Source organism: Moschus berezovskii, chromosome 8, assembly GCF_049115385.1.
Source record: "Moschus berezovskii isolate FMDL1 chromosome 8, NW_MosBer_1.0, whole genome shotgun sequence".
NCBI lineage: Eukaryota > Metazoa > Chordata > Mammalia > Artiodactyla > Moschidae > Moschus > Moschus berezovskii.
Genome location: NC_142467.1, coordinates 96,517,496 through 96,535,677, shown reverse-complemented (window position 1 = coordinate 96,535,677; position 18,182 = coordinate 96,517,496). Strand labels below are relative to the sequence as shown.

At 61.9% G+C, this 18,182-nt stretch overlaps 3 protein-coding genes across 4 annotated transcripts; all 3 read left to right on the top strand.

Moving 5' to 3' along the window:
* The first annotated feature begins 1,029 nt into the window (after positions 1 to 1,029).
* MAP2K7 (mitogen-activated protein kinase kinase 7) lies at positions 1,030 to 10,760 on the top strand. 2 transcript variants are annotated; one of them, XM_055429991.2, is made up of 12 exons: positions 1,030 to 1,251; positions 3,120 to 3,167; positions 6,019 to 6,160; positions 6,319 to 6,385; positions 6,507 to 6,620; positions 6,723 to 6,842; positions 6,938 to 7,045; positions 7,141 to 7,320; positions 7,468 to 7,548; positions 7,672 to 7,814; positions 8,401 to 8,446; positions 8,561 to 10,760. In XM_055429991.2, exons 1-12 carry the CDS (start codon positions 1,128 to 1,130, stop codon positions 8,693 to 8,695), a joined length of 1,308 nt encoding a protein of 435 aa, XP_055285966.1. In that variant the 5' UTR covers positions 1,030 to 1,127; the 3' UTR covers positions 8,696 to 10,760. The 2 variants fall into 2 exon arrangements, with proteins under 2 accessions (XP_055285966.1, XP_055285967.1); XM_055429992.2 differs by lacking the exon at positions 3,120 to 3,167 and having other exon boundaries at positions 1,031 to 1,251.
* Positions 10,761 to 10,897: 137 nt separating this feature from the next.
* Positions 10,898 to 14,589, top strand: TGFBR3L (transforming growth factor beta receptor 3 like). Its single transcript, XM_055429995.2, has 7 exons — positions 10,898 to 11,247; positions 12,179 to 12,315; positions 12,391 to 12,699; positions 13,036 to 13,162; positions 13,267 to 13,425; positions 13,608 to 13,680; positions 14,432 to 14,589. The coding sequence occupies exons 1-6, from the start codon at positions 11,178 to 11,180 to the stop codon at positions 13,673 to 13,675; spliced, it is 870 nt and encodes a 289-aa protein (XP_055285970.2). The 5' UTR covers positions 10,898 to 11,177; the 3' UTR covers positions 13,676 to 13,680; positions 14,432 to 14,589.
* Positions 14,590 to 15,319: 730 nt separating this feature from the next.
* SNAPC2 (small nuclear RNA activating complex polypeptide 2) lies at positions 15,320 to 18,156 on the top strand. The gene is made up of 5 exons (XM_055429993.2): positions 15,320 to 15,581; positions 16,506 to 16,625; positions 16,777 to 16,845; positions 17,105 to 17,435; positions 17,525 to 18,156. Exons 1-5 carry the CDS (start codon positions 15,399 to 15,401, stop codon positions 17,845 to 17,847), a joined length of 1,026 nt encoding a protein of 341 aa, XP_055285968.2. The 5' UTR covers positions 15,320 to 15,398; the 3' UTR covers positions 17,848 to 18,156.
* Positions 18,157 to 18,182: the final 26 nt, after the last annotated feature.

The following is an 18,182-nucleotide window of genomic DNA, read 5'->3' as shown; positions in this document are numbered from 1 at the left end:
CAATTTTGGATCTGCTTCACCTTGTAAGTTGTCACCGGGAGAGTCATCAGAAACCTTCAACACCCATCAGTTTTCTCGTGCTAGAGTGGGCAGGGCCTTGGCAGAGCCTGCCCAACCCTGACCTCCTGGGATCCCTACCTCCATGGTGTCTCCAACATGTGAGCCTCCTCCACGCACCAGAGAGCAGAAGCAAGCTGCTAACCTGGGTGCCCCAGGGTTCCAGGGGACATTTTCCCAGCACTCTTCAGGCCAGCTGAAGAAAATGTGTAGGTGGTGAAGGCACCAGGTGGAGGAATGTAACCCCAGGTCCTAAATTCTGCATTGTCCACGAGCTAAACAGATGAGGGATGCCTTCAAATTTCCCACGGCCAACCTGACTTGGAACTCTCTAGCCTTGACCTTGGCCCCACGTCGCTGAGAGCAGGGATCACGCCACTGGATTCCCACCGTCCAGACAGTGGCCCAAACCCTACCCCGCCCATCCTTCAAGTCCTAGTGGCCAACCCTGACCCCGCTGAAATGGAAAGGGCTTCCCACAGGTGCCTAATTATGGTGAGTAGGCAGCAATTAAGCACAACAGGGACCGTAACGAAGCACTGTCCAGGATGAGAAAGGCAGTTTTGGAAGGCTAGGGCCTGCCGGGAAGAGAAAGAACGAGGCTGAGGACACAGCCTGGCGACCACCGGGGACAGCGGCAGTCAATTTAAAAAAGAAGAGAGCGAGAAACTAGGAACGCGCATGCGCAGTAGACGGCACGCGCGTGCTCTCGTCTCCCCTTCTGTACTCCTGCGCGCTGCTTTCCGCCCACCGCTCTTAACTGAATGGTGAGTGGGTTTTCAAACAGCGCCTCCTGCCGGAGCTCTCGGGGACTTGCACATGCGCATCATACTGGGAGGATGTGTACGCTGCCACCCGCGAGCTCTAGGAGGCGTCATCCCTCCGGCTGGGACGAAGCACGCACGCGCGGAGGTTCGCACGCGGGAAGGGCGGGTGCGTGCCCCGGGCATGCGCCGTGCAGAGCAAGACGGAGGCTCGGCGGGGTCATCCAAGCGCAGGCGCAGTGCGGTGTTTGTCTGCCGGACTGACGGGCGGCCGGGCGGTGCGCGGCGGCGGCGGCGGCGGGGAAGATGGCGGCGTCCTCCCTGGAGCAGAAGCTGTCCCGCCTGGAAGCAAAGCTAAAGCAGGAGAACCGCGAGGCCCGGCGGAGGATCGACCTCAACCTGGATATCAGCCCCCAGCGGCCCAGGCCCAGTAAGCACGGAGGCGTGGGGGAGGGGGCGGGCGGGGCGGGGCGCGCGCCGCGGGAGGCCCCGCCCCCGCCGCCAGGCCCCGCCCCCGCTTCCGGGGCGCTCTTGCTCCTCCTCCTCTCCTCCTGGCTCCCCGCTGTCGGCCCGCGGGGAGAGGGTCACGGTGACCCGGGGGGCGTGGGCCCCGTGAGCTCCCCGTCAGTCCTCACCCTGCCGCGGGGCTCCCCCTAATGGGGCCTGGGAACCTAGATACCAGCTCCAGGGCGAGGCCCTCCATCTGATGACCCGCCCCCAATCACCGGAAACCTCGGAGCCTCTGTCACCTACTGTAAGCCTTGGTGCTCCTACTCCATGCAACCGTGACCATATCCAGCTCCTCCGTATACGTGTACACATCCCTTTTCACCAGCTGATTACACTGTCGCCATCTCACAGACTGTCCAGAGGCCCCCTCCCCCGCCACCTGGTCCTTGTCAGCCAGGTTCAGCAGATGACACAAGTGCGCCTGACCTGGGGACACCTGACATCGCTGGACCGTATATAACTGCCCCTGTGATTGTGTCTAGTGCTCCCTTCTCCCCGCTCTGGGATCTTGTCACTGGTTCAGCAGACTCCCTCCCCCCTACCTTTTTTACCCACCTAAGCTGGGCCCCCTCCTCATACTCCTCGGACTGGTTTCACTTCCACCATCTTTCTGGATTCTCCAGAAATAAATACGCAGCTTCCAAGCGTGGCAACTTTGTCACCTTGAATCAAGTGACTCCCCCTTCCACACACAGCCCAGGGATGCCTGAGGCCAGTGTGAGGCTATTGGGGCATCCCAGGATATACACGTACCGCTTCTTTATGATCCCATGATCTCAGTGTCTGTCTCTCCGGAATCCTGTCCTCTGGCGTCAAGAGCTGCCCCTCAACACCCGCACCTGGCCTGGGATCACCATGCAGCATCTAGTCTGCTTGTAACGTCCTACGGAACCCTTCGCCACATCCTCAAAGCTCACAGGGAGTCAGATTTTCCCCCTTCCTACTGACCTGATGAAGAATATCCCCCACACATGCTTTCTCTTCTTTATATAACTTTTTGACCACTTCTTGCGGTATTCGGGATCTTAGTTCTACCACCAGGGATGGAACCCGTGCCCCCGTTGGCATAGGAAGTGCAGAATGTAAACCACGGGACCAGCAGGGAAGTCCCCTCCCACATGTGCTTTCTGTGTCCCTCTTGACACAGCAAATTCCCCTTCTTGTTAACCCCTCTGATATGACTCTTGTGGCTCATGTAGCTCCCTGTCGGGTCATCTTGAGAGATGGGGAAGATACCTCCTCATCTGGGTACTCCCACCACTCCCTCGTCACCCCCCATTCTTATGTATGGTCCACTTCCCACCCACCCTCTTCTGGCCTTGGTCTGTGTGGGTTCCTGATTGGAGTGGGGAGGGGTTTCTAGGGGCCCAGGAAGAACCCTGAGGCAGCAGTGCTGTGTTAGACTCTGCCGCGGGTAGGAAGCCCAGCCAGGACTGGAGGGTCCCACCAGGCTCTTCAGCGCTGCTCCCCCTCCAGCCCCAGTGTGGATGAGACAGGCCTGGGTGGGGACTGGGGTGCCTGGCGGGGTTGCTGTCCCAGATGGGCAGGGAGGCACAGGGAGGCCCACGGAGAACATGCCCTGGGGAGCCCCCTCCTGGCGCCTGTGTCTGTCAGCTCCATCCCATCCTCTCAGCCCTCCCGTCTCTGTTCTCTGCAGTTTGGTGCCGCGTGCCTCCCCCCTCCTTGTTATGATTTGATTTTCTTTTCTTTTGGACAAATCAGTTGTTTCTGTTGTGATTTATCGTGGTGTTGTTTTTCTTTTTTTTTTTCTTCCTTTTCCCCATCCAGTTATTGTGATCACTCTAAGCCCTGCTCCTGCCCCGTCCCAACGAGCAGGTACCAGCCTTTTTATCATCGCTGCTTGGATCTTTGCACCATTGACCTAACCGCTGCCCCGGCCGCAGAATGCCATCCCTCCCCACCCCATGCTCCATGTGTGCGTGTGCATCCTCCCATCCCATCCTCACTCTCTCTCCAACCACACGGTCAGTGTCTGGCCCACCAGCCACTTCCTCCGTGTCCTGTCACCTCCCGCTCCTCTGTTCCTCTCAGGCTCAGGTTTGGACTCCCCGCAGGAGGAAGCAGACTCCGTCACCCGCCAGGAGTCTGTCGCCTGCTGAGGGGGTCCAGAGTGTGCGTGTGTGTGCCTGCAGGCGTGTGTGTGTGTGTGCACGCATGTGTGTGAGCGGAGGGAGGGAAGGTTGGGCTCCCTTCCTGCTGATCCACTTCCATCAGCTCCGCAGACCTGTGTCGCCCCCCGCCCTATGCTGAGCAGTGCGAGGCCTGGACTGAGCCCGTCTGTTCCAAGGACTGTTGCTCCCCTGGGGGTGGGAGACCCTGGGGGTTGGGGGTATCCTCCGGGCAGGAAGAAGTGGAAGAGGCCCCGTGCCTTGGAGGAAAGGCCCAGTGGAGCAGGGCCATGGGTTCTGCAGGGTTGGGGGGTTGGGGGGTGGCGGTTGGGAAGCCTGGGGAGAAGGTGGCATTTGAGCAAAGTCTCCTGGGAGGTGGGGGAGCACAGGACTGGAAGTGGAAACAGCCCCCCAGGGCCCAAGAGGGAGCCAGACGTGCCTGTGGGGAAGGTGGGCGGTAGGGGGGCGGGCTGGCCTCAGTGATCCTTGTGTGTGGGATAGGACTGGCTTGGGAAGTGTGTGTGTGTAAGAACATAAGGGAGAGTTGGCTCTGTTGGGAGCCCTGTGACGTACGTGTGTGTGTGTGTGTGTAAGAACATGAGGGAGAGTTGGCCCTGTTGGGGGTCCCGTGGCGTGTCGTCTGCATGTGCTTGTGGGTTTGTGCCATGCCCTGTGTGTGTACGCGTGTGTGCTCACTGACAGCCTGGCAGGCTGCATGCTCCACCCCACCCCCTCCCCTGTGTCTTCCCTCATCCTTTCTCATTCATCATCTTTTTTCTCTCCCCTTCGGTTTCTTGCTCCCATTCGGCCTTCCTGACCTGCCGTGGGCCCGGCACCACCTGTGTGATCTCTGTTCTCAGGGCCTTTGTATACCTCCCCCGCCTTACCGCCCTTAGCCATCCTGCACCGGCCCCTCTTAAACACCTACTGTGCTTCAATTTGTGGGACCAGCTAGAAGCCTCTCTTCCCCCACAAGCTGCCTTGGCCCCTGGCTCTGGGGGAGCCTTCAGAGGGCCCAGTGGACTGTGTGAGGGGTGGGGGATGGGGACGACAGGGCACAGAGAGGCCTAGGGAGGGGAGGGGTGTGATCCTTACCCAGGGAACTGATGACAGTGTGGGGCAGCCTGCCAGGGATCCTGGGTCCCAGAGCTTGAGGGTCTTTGGGAGCTCTGGAGGGTGTCCAGCCAGAGAGGGAGGGTTTAGGACCAGACTTCTGGCTGTGGTAGAGCAGGGAGGGCACCAGAGGAGAGGCCTCTGGGCCAGTGGAGGCGACTGGGCTCAGCCACGTCCTCGGGCTCCCAGAACTCTTCCATCTCTCTCGCCATGCCCTCCTGGGACTGGCAGGCCGGGCTCATAGGTCTGTTCCTCGCTTTGGCTGCGACCAAGGCCGTAGGCCAGCAGGACACAGAAAGTGCCTGGGTGCCAAGAGCCACACTGTATCTGTCTCTACCTGTTGGTCACTGGGCCCACATCACCAGGTGCCTGGAGAACTTGCAGGGGAGAAGCTCCCCCCGCCCCGCCCAGCTACCAGCCCACTCTCCAAGGGGAGGTGAACATGGTGGGTGCTTGTAGCCTTCTGCCTCCCCAGCCAGGGGTTCCCTTCTGGAGGCCGAGTGCCAGGGTCTCTAAGGTTCACAGTTTTCCTGGAGGGTCGTTCCTCTTTTACAGGGCCACTCTGGCCTCTGCTCCCACTCTGTGGCCTGCCTGGCCAGGAGGCTTCTTGTCCATCAGGGGCCTGCTTTCCTGTCCCCAGCTCCTCTCCGGCCTGTCTCTGCAGCGCCTCTTCTGGGCAGCTGGGTCCCAAGTCTCAGCTCCCATCTGTCTGTCTCCCACCCTCCTGTCCCCTAACGCCGCCTGCCCGTCCTGGGGTGCCCGCTGCCTGCCCGCTGCCTGCCCGCCTGCCTGTAGCATGCCCAAGCTGTCCGCATGCAGGCTTCTGGAAAGAACCAACCTCCCCACCTGTTCCGGCCCCTGTCCCTGGAGCCCTTCACCTGAAGGACACAGGTCCAGCCTGGGCTCCTGCCCTGGCCGCATTGGCCCCAGCTCTGCAGGCCAGGCCGGAGGCTCACAGAGTCTGCTGGCCAGAGGGCAGCCCTCCCTGACCCTGAAACAGAACAGGCGAGGCAGCCGGAAGCCTGGGTCCCTCACCCACTTTCCCCAGTTCGGCGTTGCCACCTTTGGGGGTGGTGGCCCTGAGCCTCTTCCCGGGCAGAGTGGGGAGGAAGAGGCCCCAGGGTAGGGGCGGCCTACCTGCCCGAGGTCCATTAGCAGCCTCAGGGCCTCCTTTCTCTATCAGGGAATACTTGGGGTGAACCCTCAGCCTCTGGGGACCACCCCTCCCCCACCAGCCCACTCCAAGCCCTTCCCAGTCCAGGGGGCTGGGAGGAAGCACCCCGAGAGTGGTCTAGGAGCAGGGCGCTCCCTGTCCACCAGGGCTGGGGGCTATGCCAGCCCACCTGAGGGATGCCAGGGAGGGAAAGATGGGGGCGCCAGGCCCTGCAGTTGGGGCCAGCCGGGAGCTAACCCCCTCCCCACCTGTGGTTCTCACCACCCCCCAGCCCTGCAGCTCCCATTGGCCAATGATGCAGGCAGCCGCTCACCGTCCTCCGAGAGCTCCCCACAGCACCCCACGCCCCCCGCCCGGCCCCGCCACATGCTGGGGCTGCCTTCAACCTTGTTCACACCCCGCAGCATGGAGAGGTGAGCCGCCTGGGGGATGGTTGGGAGGTCAGGGGGCACAGGGCCAGCCTCAGGGTAGCGCTGGTGAGCTCTATGGAACCCCCTGCGTGTTGGGGGCTGGGGTCACCTCACGTTGGTCAGGACCCCCCTCCACCGGCACCCACTCTCTCTCCCTTCAGCATCGAGATTGACCAGAAGCTGCAGGAGATCATGAAGCAGACGGGCTACCTAACCATCGGGGGCCAGGTAACGTAACACATTTCCCTTGGCGGCCCTAGGGAGGGTGAGCGGGACACAGCTGGTAGATGTGGGCCGGGGGGTGAGGGCAGAGGCCCGCTGGATCCCCAGCCCTGGCTCTCCTTGCCAGCGCTACCAGGCGGAGATCAACGACCTGGAGAACCTGGGGGAGATGGGCAGTGGCACTTGCGGCCAGGTGTGGAAGATGCGCTTCCGGAAGACGGGGCACGTCATTGCTGTCAAGGTAAGCCTGCCCCACCTTGCCCCTGGGAGCACAACCCCCTCCATGTCCCATGGGGGCCCTGCGCCCCAGGCTTGGCACTAAGCCCTTGGCTGTCCCATGCAGCAAATGCGGCGCTCTGGGAATAAGGAGGAGAACAAGAGGATCCTCATGGATTTGGACGTGGTGCTCAAGAGCCATGACTGCCCCTATATCGTGCAGTGCTTCGGGACTTTCATCACCAACGTGAGTCGAGGGCTTCCCCCAACCCCCCCATCTCCTCCCCCGGGCCCTGAGCCTGTCGGGTGGGCAGAGGGGTACAGCCACTGCTGTCCCTGCAGACGGACGTCTTCATCGCCATGGAGCTCATGGGCACGTGTGCGGAGAAGCTCAAGAAGCGGATGCAGGGCCCCATCCCCGAGCGGATCCTGGGCAAGATGACGGTGGCAGTGAGTGGCCTGGAGGGCGCAGGTGGGCAGCCAGGTGTCCCCCCAGCCTCGACCTCCACGTCACCGATGAGTGCTCTCCCCTGCCTACACTGCAGATTGTGAAGGCGCTCTACTACCTGAAGGAGAAGCATGGCGTGATCCACCGTGACGTCAAGCCCTCCAACATCCTGCTAGACGAGCGGGGCCAGATCAAGCTCTGTGACTTCGGCATCAGCGGCCGCCTGGTTGACTCCAAAGCCAAAACGCGGAGCGCGGGCTGTGCCGCCTACATGGCAGTAAGTGGGGGGCCTGGAGGGCGCCAGTGGGAGGGGTGCCACATACATGGCAGTAAGTGGGGGGCCTGGGGGTGCTGGCAGGAGGGGTGGCACACCCACCCTGGCCCCAGGGCTTGTCCGTCACCCTCTTCCATCTCCCTCCGGCAGCCTGAGCGCATTGACCCCCCGGATCCCACCAAGCCCGACTACGACATCCGGGCCGATGTGTGGAGCCTGGGCATCTCCTTGGTGAGTTGGGGCCCCAGCTTTTGGAGGCTGGGTTTTCTCGGGGCCCGGAGGCAGGCAGTGGCAGCAGAAAGGGCAGGGCCTCCTCCTCCTCGGCCAGTCCAACCCTGCCTGTTTCTCTCCCAGGTGGAGCTGGCAACAGGACAGTTCCCCTACAAGAACTGCAAGACGGACTTCGAGGTTCTCACCAAAGTCCTCCAAGAGGAGCCCCCACTCCTGCCCGGACACATGGGCTTCTCGGGGGACTTCCAGTCCTTCGTCAAAGACTGGTGAGCACCCCCAGCCCTGCCCTCCAGTCTGGAAGGCAGGGCAAGGTCAGATGTGACCCTGAGCTCAGGCCACTGGGGTGGGGCGAAGGGCCCCCTGGGATGGGGGTGGGGAGCTGCAGACTGGGAGCCAGAGCCCAAACCCTAGGGGCTAGGAGTTGGGTCCAGACTCAGCCACGGGGGACCCCTAACCCTGGGGTATTTGGCAGGGTGGTCCTTGGGCTTCACCAGGGGACTGTGAATGAGCACAGGTGTCCCAGGGCTGAGAACTCAGAGGGTCCCACACCAGTGAGCAGGGTGTCTACACAGGAGCTTTCTGGGGGGAGGGGGGAGGAGTGGGGTGGGTGGGAAGCCCACCCATCTACTCGTCCTCCCACCTACCTACTTCTCCCATAGGCATCTCACAGTGTGCGTCAGGCTTTTGTCACAGATAAGGGGCCTGAGTGCCAACCCTGGCCCCTCTGTCAGCACGAGGCTTGGAGGGTGAGGCCATGGGCTCTGGCCCGGAGATCCAGCAGCCCTGACTCAGTGGGGAGGGCAGCCAGGCCCCTGCTCCCGGCTCTCATTTCTCTCCTTTCTTTCCCTTCAGCCTTACTAAAGATCACAGGAAGAGACCAAAGTATAATAAGCTACTTGTGAGTACCCAGGACCCCTCCCAGCCCCCATCCAAAAACGCCTGCCCCACTGGAGGCCAGGCCGCCAGGGAGGAGGACACCCTGGTCCTGAGCCCCACCCCCTTGGGCCCCCAGGAACACAGCTTCATCAAGCGCTACGAGACGCTGGAGGTGGATGTGGCGTCCTGGTTCAAGGATGTCATGGCGAAGACCGAGTCACCGAGGACAAGCGGGGTCCTGAGCCAGCACCACCTCCCCTTCTTCAGGTAGCCGCACGGTGGCGGCCGGCCCGCTGCGGGACGTGGCCTCAGGCCCCCCCTTCCCTGCACAGGCCCCCAGCTGCCCACCAGGGGAGCCCTGGGACCCGGACGGCCGACGAGGGCTGAGGACAGATAGTAGGGGGCGCCGACCCACCCCCAACTCCCTGCCCACCAGTCGTGGACAGACGGGCCTGCCAGGCCCCAGCCCTTTCCCGTCCTGGGATCAGCCGGCCGTACACGTCCCCCACCTCGACAGACACTGTGAACGGAAGACAGCAGGCCGCGAGCAGTCTCGCTATTTATTCAGTTGTAACCTCTGGGCTGAGGCGGCCCCCAGGGGTCGGGAGAGAGCCGCCATTCCCTGCACCCTCCCACACCGCGCTGTCCCCACCGCCCCCTCCATGCACACTTGCGCCCTGGCTCCATCTCCCTCTCTGCCGCTTCCCTCTCTACCTCTCTGGCTTTCCCCATCTCCCTCCCCACCTCTGCCTCTCTCCTGGCCCAGGCCCTGCCACCCCCGGCGGGACCCCTGGGTCCACTTAGGTCTCTGGCCAGTGATGAGCCAGTTGGCAGGCGCCCTTCCCCCAGCAGGCGGGCTGGACATTGTGACTGCAGCCGCACCTGGGCTGGTCTCTCTCTCTCTCTTTTTGATCTCAGGGGGTCCTTTTTGGAGTTTATTGTATTGTATTGTGCTTGGTGGGGTGTTTGGGGGTGGGGGGGGAGAGCTCGTTCTCATGGGCTTTGTTGGTACCTTCAGAAACTTTTACCAAAGTCGTGGTTAGCTGCTTGTGGCGGCAGCCCCCCGAACCGCCTGTGGGTACCGTGGGGGCTCGGGCCACCACCTGGGAGAGACTAGTCCCAAAGGTGGGCTCTGCTGGTGGGGGATTGCTCCTCCCTCAGGGCTGGAGACTGGCCAAGCTTGCAGGGGTGAGTAGGGGACCTCAGGGGGTGTGGAGGAAGCCCAAGGGGCCGTGGCCACACAGGGTGGCCTTCAGGGACAGTAGGCACGGGGCGTGGTGGAGGGCAGCCGGCGCCGGTGTGGCAGGGAGGTGGCGGAGGGAACAGGTGACAGGAGGGGGTCCATGGGGCCCCGGGAGGCAGGGATGAGGGTGCACGAATTGGACGCGGGGGTTCGAGGATGTGTTGACAGGGACAGAGGTGGGAGCAGGCCAAGGGCTGGGCGTGTGCAGGCAGTCACGCCCTTGTAGTGGCCCAGAGTGCCCCTCGACTCACCCGGAGCTGGCCAGTCCCCAGCCCACCCTGAGGCCCCGGCGTCCGTGGGGCCCTGGGCAGCAAGCAGCCAGAGCAGGAGGGACTGGGTTTCCTTGTTGGTGACGCATGCGAATCAAGTGGACAGTAGAACAAAATAACGTAACAGGAAAAAAAGGAAAAACAAAACCCCAGAAAAACCACAAAAATCAACCAACACCAAAGGTGAGGAACCTTGCTGGATGTAGCTGAAGCAATCTAGACTAGGCATCACTGTATGCTCCATTTATCTCACCGAGTCTAGTTACTACTAGGATAGTCACAAAACGCCGCATGTTTCAGAAGTACTCAAAGTCATCTTTGTCCCCCGCCCCAGCGGGTGGCCACCTTTTCTTGCTCCAGTCCCCTTTGTGAGGGGAGGGGGGCAGGGTGTGGGGCCAGTAGGCATGGCCTCCGCCCTCCCTTGCCAGGGGCCTTTCTGGGTAGCCAGGAAGGTTGCGTGGCCAGCCCCAAGGCCCGCACAGGCCTGAGGCCAGCTGCCTGGGTTTAATTTTTATTTAACTTTATTTTCTGTTTTGTGTGTGTCTACCCATGTCCCCCCTCCCCTTCAGTGTTAAATGGGAGCCTCTCCTTACCCCCTCCCTCTCCCACGTCTCCCCCCCTCCCGCCCCCCAGTCACCAGCCACCCCCTGTCAACCAGGCAGAGGGCAGAGTGGGCAGCCAGGGGTCTGGGGTGGCCTGGCCTAGCCCATCGGCCCACCACCCCTTCTCAGGCTGCCAGTATTGCCCCATCCCTTTTTAAAACAAAATTCCCTCGTTTGTAAATCCTTAGACGCTTGAGAATAAAACCCCTCCCTTTTCTTCCACTGAGTCTGTGGTGTGTGTCCTGAGCCTGGCAGCAAGGTGGGAAAAGGGTCCTGAGGCCTGACCTTGGAAGTGGGGAGCTGGGGGCCATCCAAGTGGAAGAGGCCTATGCAATGAGGGGAGGCAGGGCTCGGGGCCGGAGGGGTAGTTTGTAGTGACTCGCTGCATATCTAATGGCCAATGTGTGGGACCTCCCCCTAACCTGATAGCCACAGGTCTGGTGGGAGAGCCCTTAATCCCTGGCAGGCCTTGGGCACCAGCTCTGATGTCGACCCAACAGTCTGCCGCCCCCGCTCCTTACCTCCCGAAGTGGCCATCCAGCCAAGGACAGGGCCGCCTGCCCACCTCCTGGGTGTGGGTGCTGCCTGGCTGGCGCCTCTGCCACCAGCCCTGTACGCTCTTGCTTCAGCCAGGCCAGCATGCTGGGCACTGCGCTCCTGCTGCTGGCCCTGCTCCCGGGGACCACCGCCTTGCCCAGCGAGCCAGCTGGTATGTACAGGCAAGGGAACATGCCCAGCATGCCCCCATTCCTGTGCTGCCCTATCTCAACGCAACCTCTCATCCACCCTGTCTGGGGGAATGGGGGTGGGTGGGTGGAAGGTGGGGTCTCCCCCACCCCCATTCCAGGTTGTCTTGGATCCTCAACTTCAAAGTCCCCAGCAGCCATGGTGAGGCCAAGGGCTGTGGGAGGGGAGTGGTCTGCACAAATGATCTTATGAACTGTGTACAGGTGATCCTGGACGTTTAGATAACATCCTTTGAGAAGAACATAGTTGAGAGCCTCCTGAAGGCAGATGGGGGTAGCGGGGTGATCATACACCGCAGTAGGGGCTTCCCTGTTCCCTTTGCTGCTGCTGTCCTCAGTCCAGAAGTGAGGAACCAGACATGGTGAAAAGCCCCGGACCCTGGTGGGCTTCCATGGTGCTGAAAGGGCTGGAGGAAGACCACCTTGCTGTTCTCCCCAACTCTTAGGAAAGGGTGGGATCAGCATCGTCCCCCTTAGACGGCCCTGCTGTGACCCCAAAGCAGTCCCTGGTCCTGGGTGGGTGGGGGGAGGGGAGGACCTTTGTGCTCCCCCAGACTGACCATCCACTGTCAGGCGCCCCTCAGCCCCTTCCCTGCCAGGGATCCTTTGCCCACTGCAGGTGGAGAAGATGGGGTCTGGGAAAAGCGGAGCCTCCCCAGGAAGGTGCAGCTTTGCGTCCAGGCTCAGGGACTGGGCTGGGATGTCCTGGGGGTCTCCAGGGGGTAAATCATAGCAGCATCATGGCTGAGGGCGTGAGGCACAGAGCCGAGCACAGATGAATCCACCACAACTGTATCCATCTTCCAAAGAAGGCAGGGGAGGCAGGGAGGTTGGCCGGGGGAACCAAGTGACAGCGCGTCCTTCCTCTGCTGTGCGACTCTTTCTCCCTGTCAGCGCCCCCGTTCCCTGCGGCGCCCGGGCCCTGGTTGCGCCAACCCCTTTTCAGTCTGGAGCTGTCGGACGCGGAGGACGCCTTCCCGCGCCGTGCGGGGCCGCTCGAGGTCCCAGCGGACAGCCGCGTGTTTGTGCAGGTAGACGCGGGACGCACGGAGGCCGGGTGAGGGCCGGTGGGGGCTGCCGATCCTGACGGCGACCCCACCCCCCAGGCGGCCCTGGCCCGTCCCTCCCCGCGCTGGGGCCTGGCCCTGCACCGCTGCTCTGTAACACCGTCCTCGCGCCCGGCCCCGGGCCCCGCCCTGGCGCTGCTGCGCGGGGGCTGCTCCGCCGACTCCTCGGTCACCTTCCCGCCACCGCGGCCGCTCCTCGGTGCCGCCGGTCCTGCGCGTTTCAGCTTCCGTCTGCGCCCGGTCTTCAACGCCTCTGTGCAGTTCCTGCACTGCCAACTGAGTCGCTGCCGCCGCCTCCGCAGAGCCCACTGGACGCCTGCGCCGTTGACCCTGCCTCCACTGCCGCCGGTGCGCGGGCGCAGGAGCGCAGGAGCGGGAACCTGGGCGCCCGGGCCCATCAGGGGTTGGGCGCAAGTGCCTCTGACATCCGGGGGAGAAACTCCTTAGGGTTTGGGCATCTGGGCGCTTTTGGACCTGGGGGCGGTGGTATCTCGAAACTGGGAGTAGGTACTGGGTCTCAGGCTGGGGTTGGGGGCAGAGACGTCCGAAGGGGCCAGATTTCCAGGGTTCTAGTGATGCGATCCCTGGTTGCAACAGAGTGCTGGACACTTAGATCTGCCTGCGGCCCAGTCCGTGGAGTCCAGCGCCTGACATTCCCGTCTCTTGTGCCCCCTCTCCCTGCAGTGTCTGCCTCAGGATGAGGCGTGCGCGGGCGCCGGCAGCGGCGGGGACGAGAGCCTGGGTGCTGACAGCCCCCACCTGCACACACTGACGCAGCCCATCGTGGTGACTGTGCCACGGCTGCCCCCCAGTGAGCGCACAGCGGTCCTCCGCGGGGGGATCTCTGGGGTCCAGAAGAGGTGTGGGGAGGACATTTGAGGCCTGATCCCAGTCTTAGCGTTATACTTCTCACAGGGCTACCCAAGGGCTTCCCCGGCAGAGTTGTGCGCCCCGTGTCTCCCGCGCCGGCCTCGGAGGCCCTGGAGCCCGCGCCGGTGGTAGCTCTAGTGTTGGCCGCTTTCGTGCTGGGCGCCGCTGTGGCCGCCGGGCTCAGCCTCGTGTGCGCGCACTCAGGTACCAATCTCCGCCCTCCGGGATTTCCGCCTGGCCCCCAGTCTATTCCAGCGCGTCGGCCTGCTCCGCCCTGAACATCCCCAGACCGGCCTCCGCTACGCCCGCAGCAGCCTCCAGGGGTCGCTCTAGCTCCGGCCCTGCGCACCGCAACCCCTACTCTTTAGCTTCCCTCTCTTCTCCAGCGCCCCAACTCCCCGGTCAGCCCCCGAGAGCCTCGCCCAGCGGCCCCCCGCCCAGGAGGCCCCAGTGAGGCAGGTAAGTGTCGGGGCGCAGGAAGGAGGGGGAGTGTAACGTGGGGCCTGTTAGGACAGATGGAGGAGGGAGGTGATGATAATGATCTTAGCCCGTTCTTTCTGCCAGGCGGAGTTCCAAATGATTAACGCCTATTAATCCTTGTAACAACTCTCTACTATAATCCCCATAATAGAAGGAAAATGAGGCACTCTCTGAAATGGACTTGCCAAAGGTCACAAAAATTTAGTGGAACTGGGATTCGAACTCAGGTAGTGGGTGACCCGTAGCCGACTGCGGGTTTAGTGTCGTGAGAAAGGATCTGAACACCTCACACAGGCACTGCTGCTGCTGCTAAGTCACTTCAGTCGTGTCCGACTCTGTGCAACCCCATAGACAGCAGCCGACCAGGCTCCCCCGTCCTTGGGATTCTCCAGGCAAGAACACTGGAGTGGGTTGCCATTTCCTTCTCCAATGTGTGAAAGTGAAAAGTGAAAGTGAAGTCGCTCAGTCGTGTCCGACTAGTAGCGACCCCATGGACTGCAGCCCACCAGGCTCCTCTGTCCATGCGATTTTCTAGGCAAGAGTACTGGAGTGGCTTGCCATTGCCTTCTCCGTCGTCACACAGGCACTAGGCAAAGAGAATTCGGGTTTCAGACTTAGCATCCACTCTCACCCAGCCACGCAGACTGATGGGGCGGCCGGCGATGGGTTGAGAAGCGGTTGACCAGCCTTAGCGTCCTCTCCCCGCTCAGCCTGAGTCGCCTCTTTCCAGAGATGGCGCGCCCCCAGCAGGATCCGGAGACAAACCAGCCACGGCCTCGTATCAGACCCGCCTCGGGGGACTAGGATACTCGACGGGACTACGATCGCCGCGTCCCGCCCTCCTTGCTTCTCCTCCCACCCTCCCACCTGGGCCCAAAATAAACCTCTGGCCTGGACTGCGGTTTTCTGAAGTCCGCACGTGCGCGTGGCGCGGGGGTGGGGATTCCGGGTAGGAAGAGGTCCAGACTGGAGGGGTGGGGCTTTGAGGCGGGGCTCACACGCCCTTATACACGTGTGCAGATACCGCCCACGGGCATTTTGTCCCTAACAAAAGGGAACACCCAGTCCTACCAGCTTAAATAGCCTCGTCTCCTCCTCCAAACCTGCACTAGCTCACCGGCCTTTTCAAGGCCTCTCCGCTCTCCACTCCCACCGCCCGGACCCTGCCCTTGGTAGGACTTCGAGCTCAAGTCTCTGCTCCAAGCTCCTCTCCGTCTAGCCTTAAGGTCCTTAAATCCCTCCTGCCTGACCTCACCCTCCTCAGAGCATAGACAAGGGCGGGATTTTAGCTCCATTTTACGGCTGAGGAAACTGAGGCTTGGCAAGGCCACATCACTTAAATCACCAATCTGAGCTATCCGACCCCACAGCTGAGGTTCTTGGCTACAAAGCACATAACAGGAGTTTCACAAGACCTATTCCTGGAATGGAGGGAAGGAATGAGATCTAAGGTCTCGGCTCCAGTTCACGAATGAGACAGAATGAGGGCGGTGGGGTCTCGTTCGCCTTAGCTTCAGTTAGATACCAATCCCCATCGCTTCCGGGGTAGGCAGTTCCCTACGGCCTGCAAACGCAGAGCCACGCCCCCATCCAATTCTGCTTCCGCGCGGGGTCTTTTGGACCCAGAGGCCGCCGTAACCCCGCCCACCAAGGAAACACTCCGGAACGACGCCGACTCCCTCACCCGCCTCACCGGCATGAAGCCACCACAGCGGCGGCGGGCGATCCCGAGGCGCTATCTGGTTGAGGTGACTGGCCCCGAGGCCTGGAGAGCCAGCGAGAAGCGGCAGCTGTTACGACTACTGCAGGCGCGACAGGGCCAACCAGAGCTGGACGCCGCCGAGCTGGCCCGAGAGTTGCCGGGCCGCAGCAAGACGGAGGTGAGAAGAACCCCGAGATGGGAGCAAGGCTGGAGGCGGGGCTAGGATGTGTCCGGGGCTGGCGGAGGGGCGGGCCCTGAGGTTGGGCTGGACGAAAGTGAGGCTTGGGGGCGGGGCCTTGAAGTGGGCAGGTCGAGGGTGAGGCGGGGACACGGCCGAGGTTGAGGAACCGGAAGAACGCCGGAGGAGGCGGGACTAGTGCAAGGCTGGGCCTTGTGTGGCTGCGAGAAGCTGAGGGCGGGGTGAGGGCGGGACAGTGAGTCAAGGGGCGGGGCGAGGAGGAGGCCGGGTTGCCGAAGTCTGAGAGGCGGAGCGAAGGCAAAATTTAGGGGCGGGGCGAGCTCTGAGTTTGAAAGGAGGACCCAGGATGGGTCTTCTCTGCTGGCTCAGATGGTGAAGAAATCTGCCTGCAATGCAGATGGCACCGATTCGATCCCTGAGTCGGGAAGATCCCCTGGAGAAGGGAATGGCTACCCACTCTAGTATTCTTGCCCAGAGAACTCCATGGACAGAGGAGCCTGAAGGGCTGCAGTCCATGGGGTCGCCAAGAGTCGGCAACGACTGAGCGATGAACACTTTCTTTCACTTCCCAGAATGGGTGCAGGTCGCAGCGGGACTGGACGGGAATGAGGTTGAAGTGGAAGTCAGGAAGTGAGAGGGAAATAGAGCGGAGTGGAATAAGTGGGTAGGTGACTAGGATAGTACTTAACCGCGGGTGTGGGCTGTGGCTGCGGGGAGGAGCCAGAACCGACCAGGGTAGCTGGTCATGCCTAGGGCCTTGGCCCGAGAACCCCGGGCAGAGTCCCAGTGACCCTCAACCCCTGGCCAGCGGGAGGCTAGGGAGCAGTGGCTAGCCCTGGAACAAGCAGGACTGCCTAGCCCTGGGCTTCTAGAAGGTCCATTTGGCCTCTTCTTACTTTCCAGATCCAGGACTTTCTCCGGCAGCTCAAGAGCCGAGTGGCCCGGGAGGCCATTAAAAGGATACATACAGGTGGCCCAAATGGTCCAAGACGCTGGGAAACACAGACCCCGGCCCCCATTGAGGTGAGATGGAGCAAGGTTCCCCAGGACTGGCCCCTGGGGAATGAGGTGGGAGTTCCGGGGGATAATCTGGACAGGGGAGCTCCAGGGAGGGGTAGGGTATGGGGGACTCCTAATGATTGATCCCTAAATACCTTCTGCTTGTTCCACCCAGGTGTGGATGGATCTGGCTGAGAAGATAACAGGCCCACTGGAGGAGGCGCTTACTGTGGCTTTCTCACAGGTACAGCCATCCCCCGCAGGCAGGATAGGGGTGTCCCGGAGGACAGAGTCATATATATGAGTCTAAGCTGGCCCTGCATCCCTTCCCTTTGCCAGCTCTGTGACTCTGGCCCGTCACTGGTCACCCTAGCTTCCGTGCCCACCCTCTCAGCCTTCCTCAGGGTGGGAGGGAGGATTTGAAGATTGTCTCCTGCAGGGCAGGGGAGTAACCCACGGGGACACTTCTGCCTTTCCTTCCCTGATCTTTCTCTGCCTGCCAGGTGCTCACCATCGCTGCCACGGAACCCGTCAGCCTCCTGCACTCAGTGCCCTCCAAGCCCACGCAGGCTTGTGGAAAGCCACTGCTCCTCAGCGCCCCTGGAAGACAGGAGGACCTGGGTCCTGAGGCTTCCAGCCCCGCCCCCGAGGCCCCCGGAGGGCATGAGGTTCCTGGCTCTGCCCCCAAGACGCAAGGCCCTGCTCCTGAGGCATCCTCCGAGTCCCTGACTGGCCAGTCTGCTGAGGGAGACTTTTCTGTGGACTTCGAAAAGATCTACACGTACCTATCATCCGTCTCCCGTGGTGGCCAGGCCCCTGAGCTTTCTGCAGCTGGTGAGGAGGGTGGGCCCGGCACTCTGGGGGTGGGTTCTTTGGTGGCCAGCCCCTCCCTCTCGACTCATCCCCTTTCCATCCCTCACCAGAGTCCGCTGTGATCCTTGACCTGCTCATGGCACTTCCTGAGGAGTTGTCCCATCTGCCCTGTGCCACCTTGGTTGAACACATGTCGGGTATGTACCGACATCTGATGGCCCCCCAGCGCGACCTTGCCAGTGGGGGCCTGGCGTCCAGAACTGAGGATAGCGGGGCGGGTTCCAGGGGTCAAGAGGAGACTGGCCAGGCCAGCCCTCAGGCCCCCAAGAATGCTGGCTCCAGCCAGCCCATATCCTCTTGGCAAGCGGCTGGGGTGTGCCCCCTGAACCCTTTCCTGGTACCTTTGGAGCTTCTGGGCCAGGTGGCAAGGTAGGGGCCTGGCAGGCAGGGGACACTCCAGACATCGGTGAGCCCCCAGACTCTCAATCCTGCTTGGTCTGGCCCTGGGTTGTCATGAGGATCTTGCCACGGTGGAAGGTCCCTGAGGCAATGTGCAGTGGCCTTAACATGCTTGATACAGTGGGGGTCTCAGAGCTGGAAACCCAATGGTACAAGGAGGGGTTCAGCTATAGAACCGGCTGGGCTAACACCACCATCAAATATTTCCCCCTCTGGTTCCTCATCCCTTCTAAAGCCCAGTATCCCATGTCCTGTAACAGTGAATAAAGTTCTTGTCAACCCCCCTGACTGACTCTCTTTCTCCTGTGA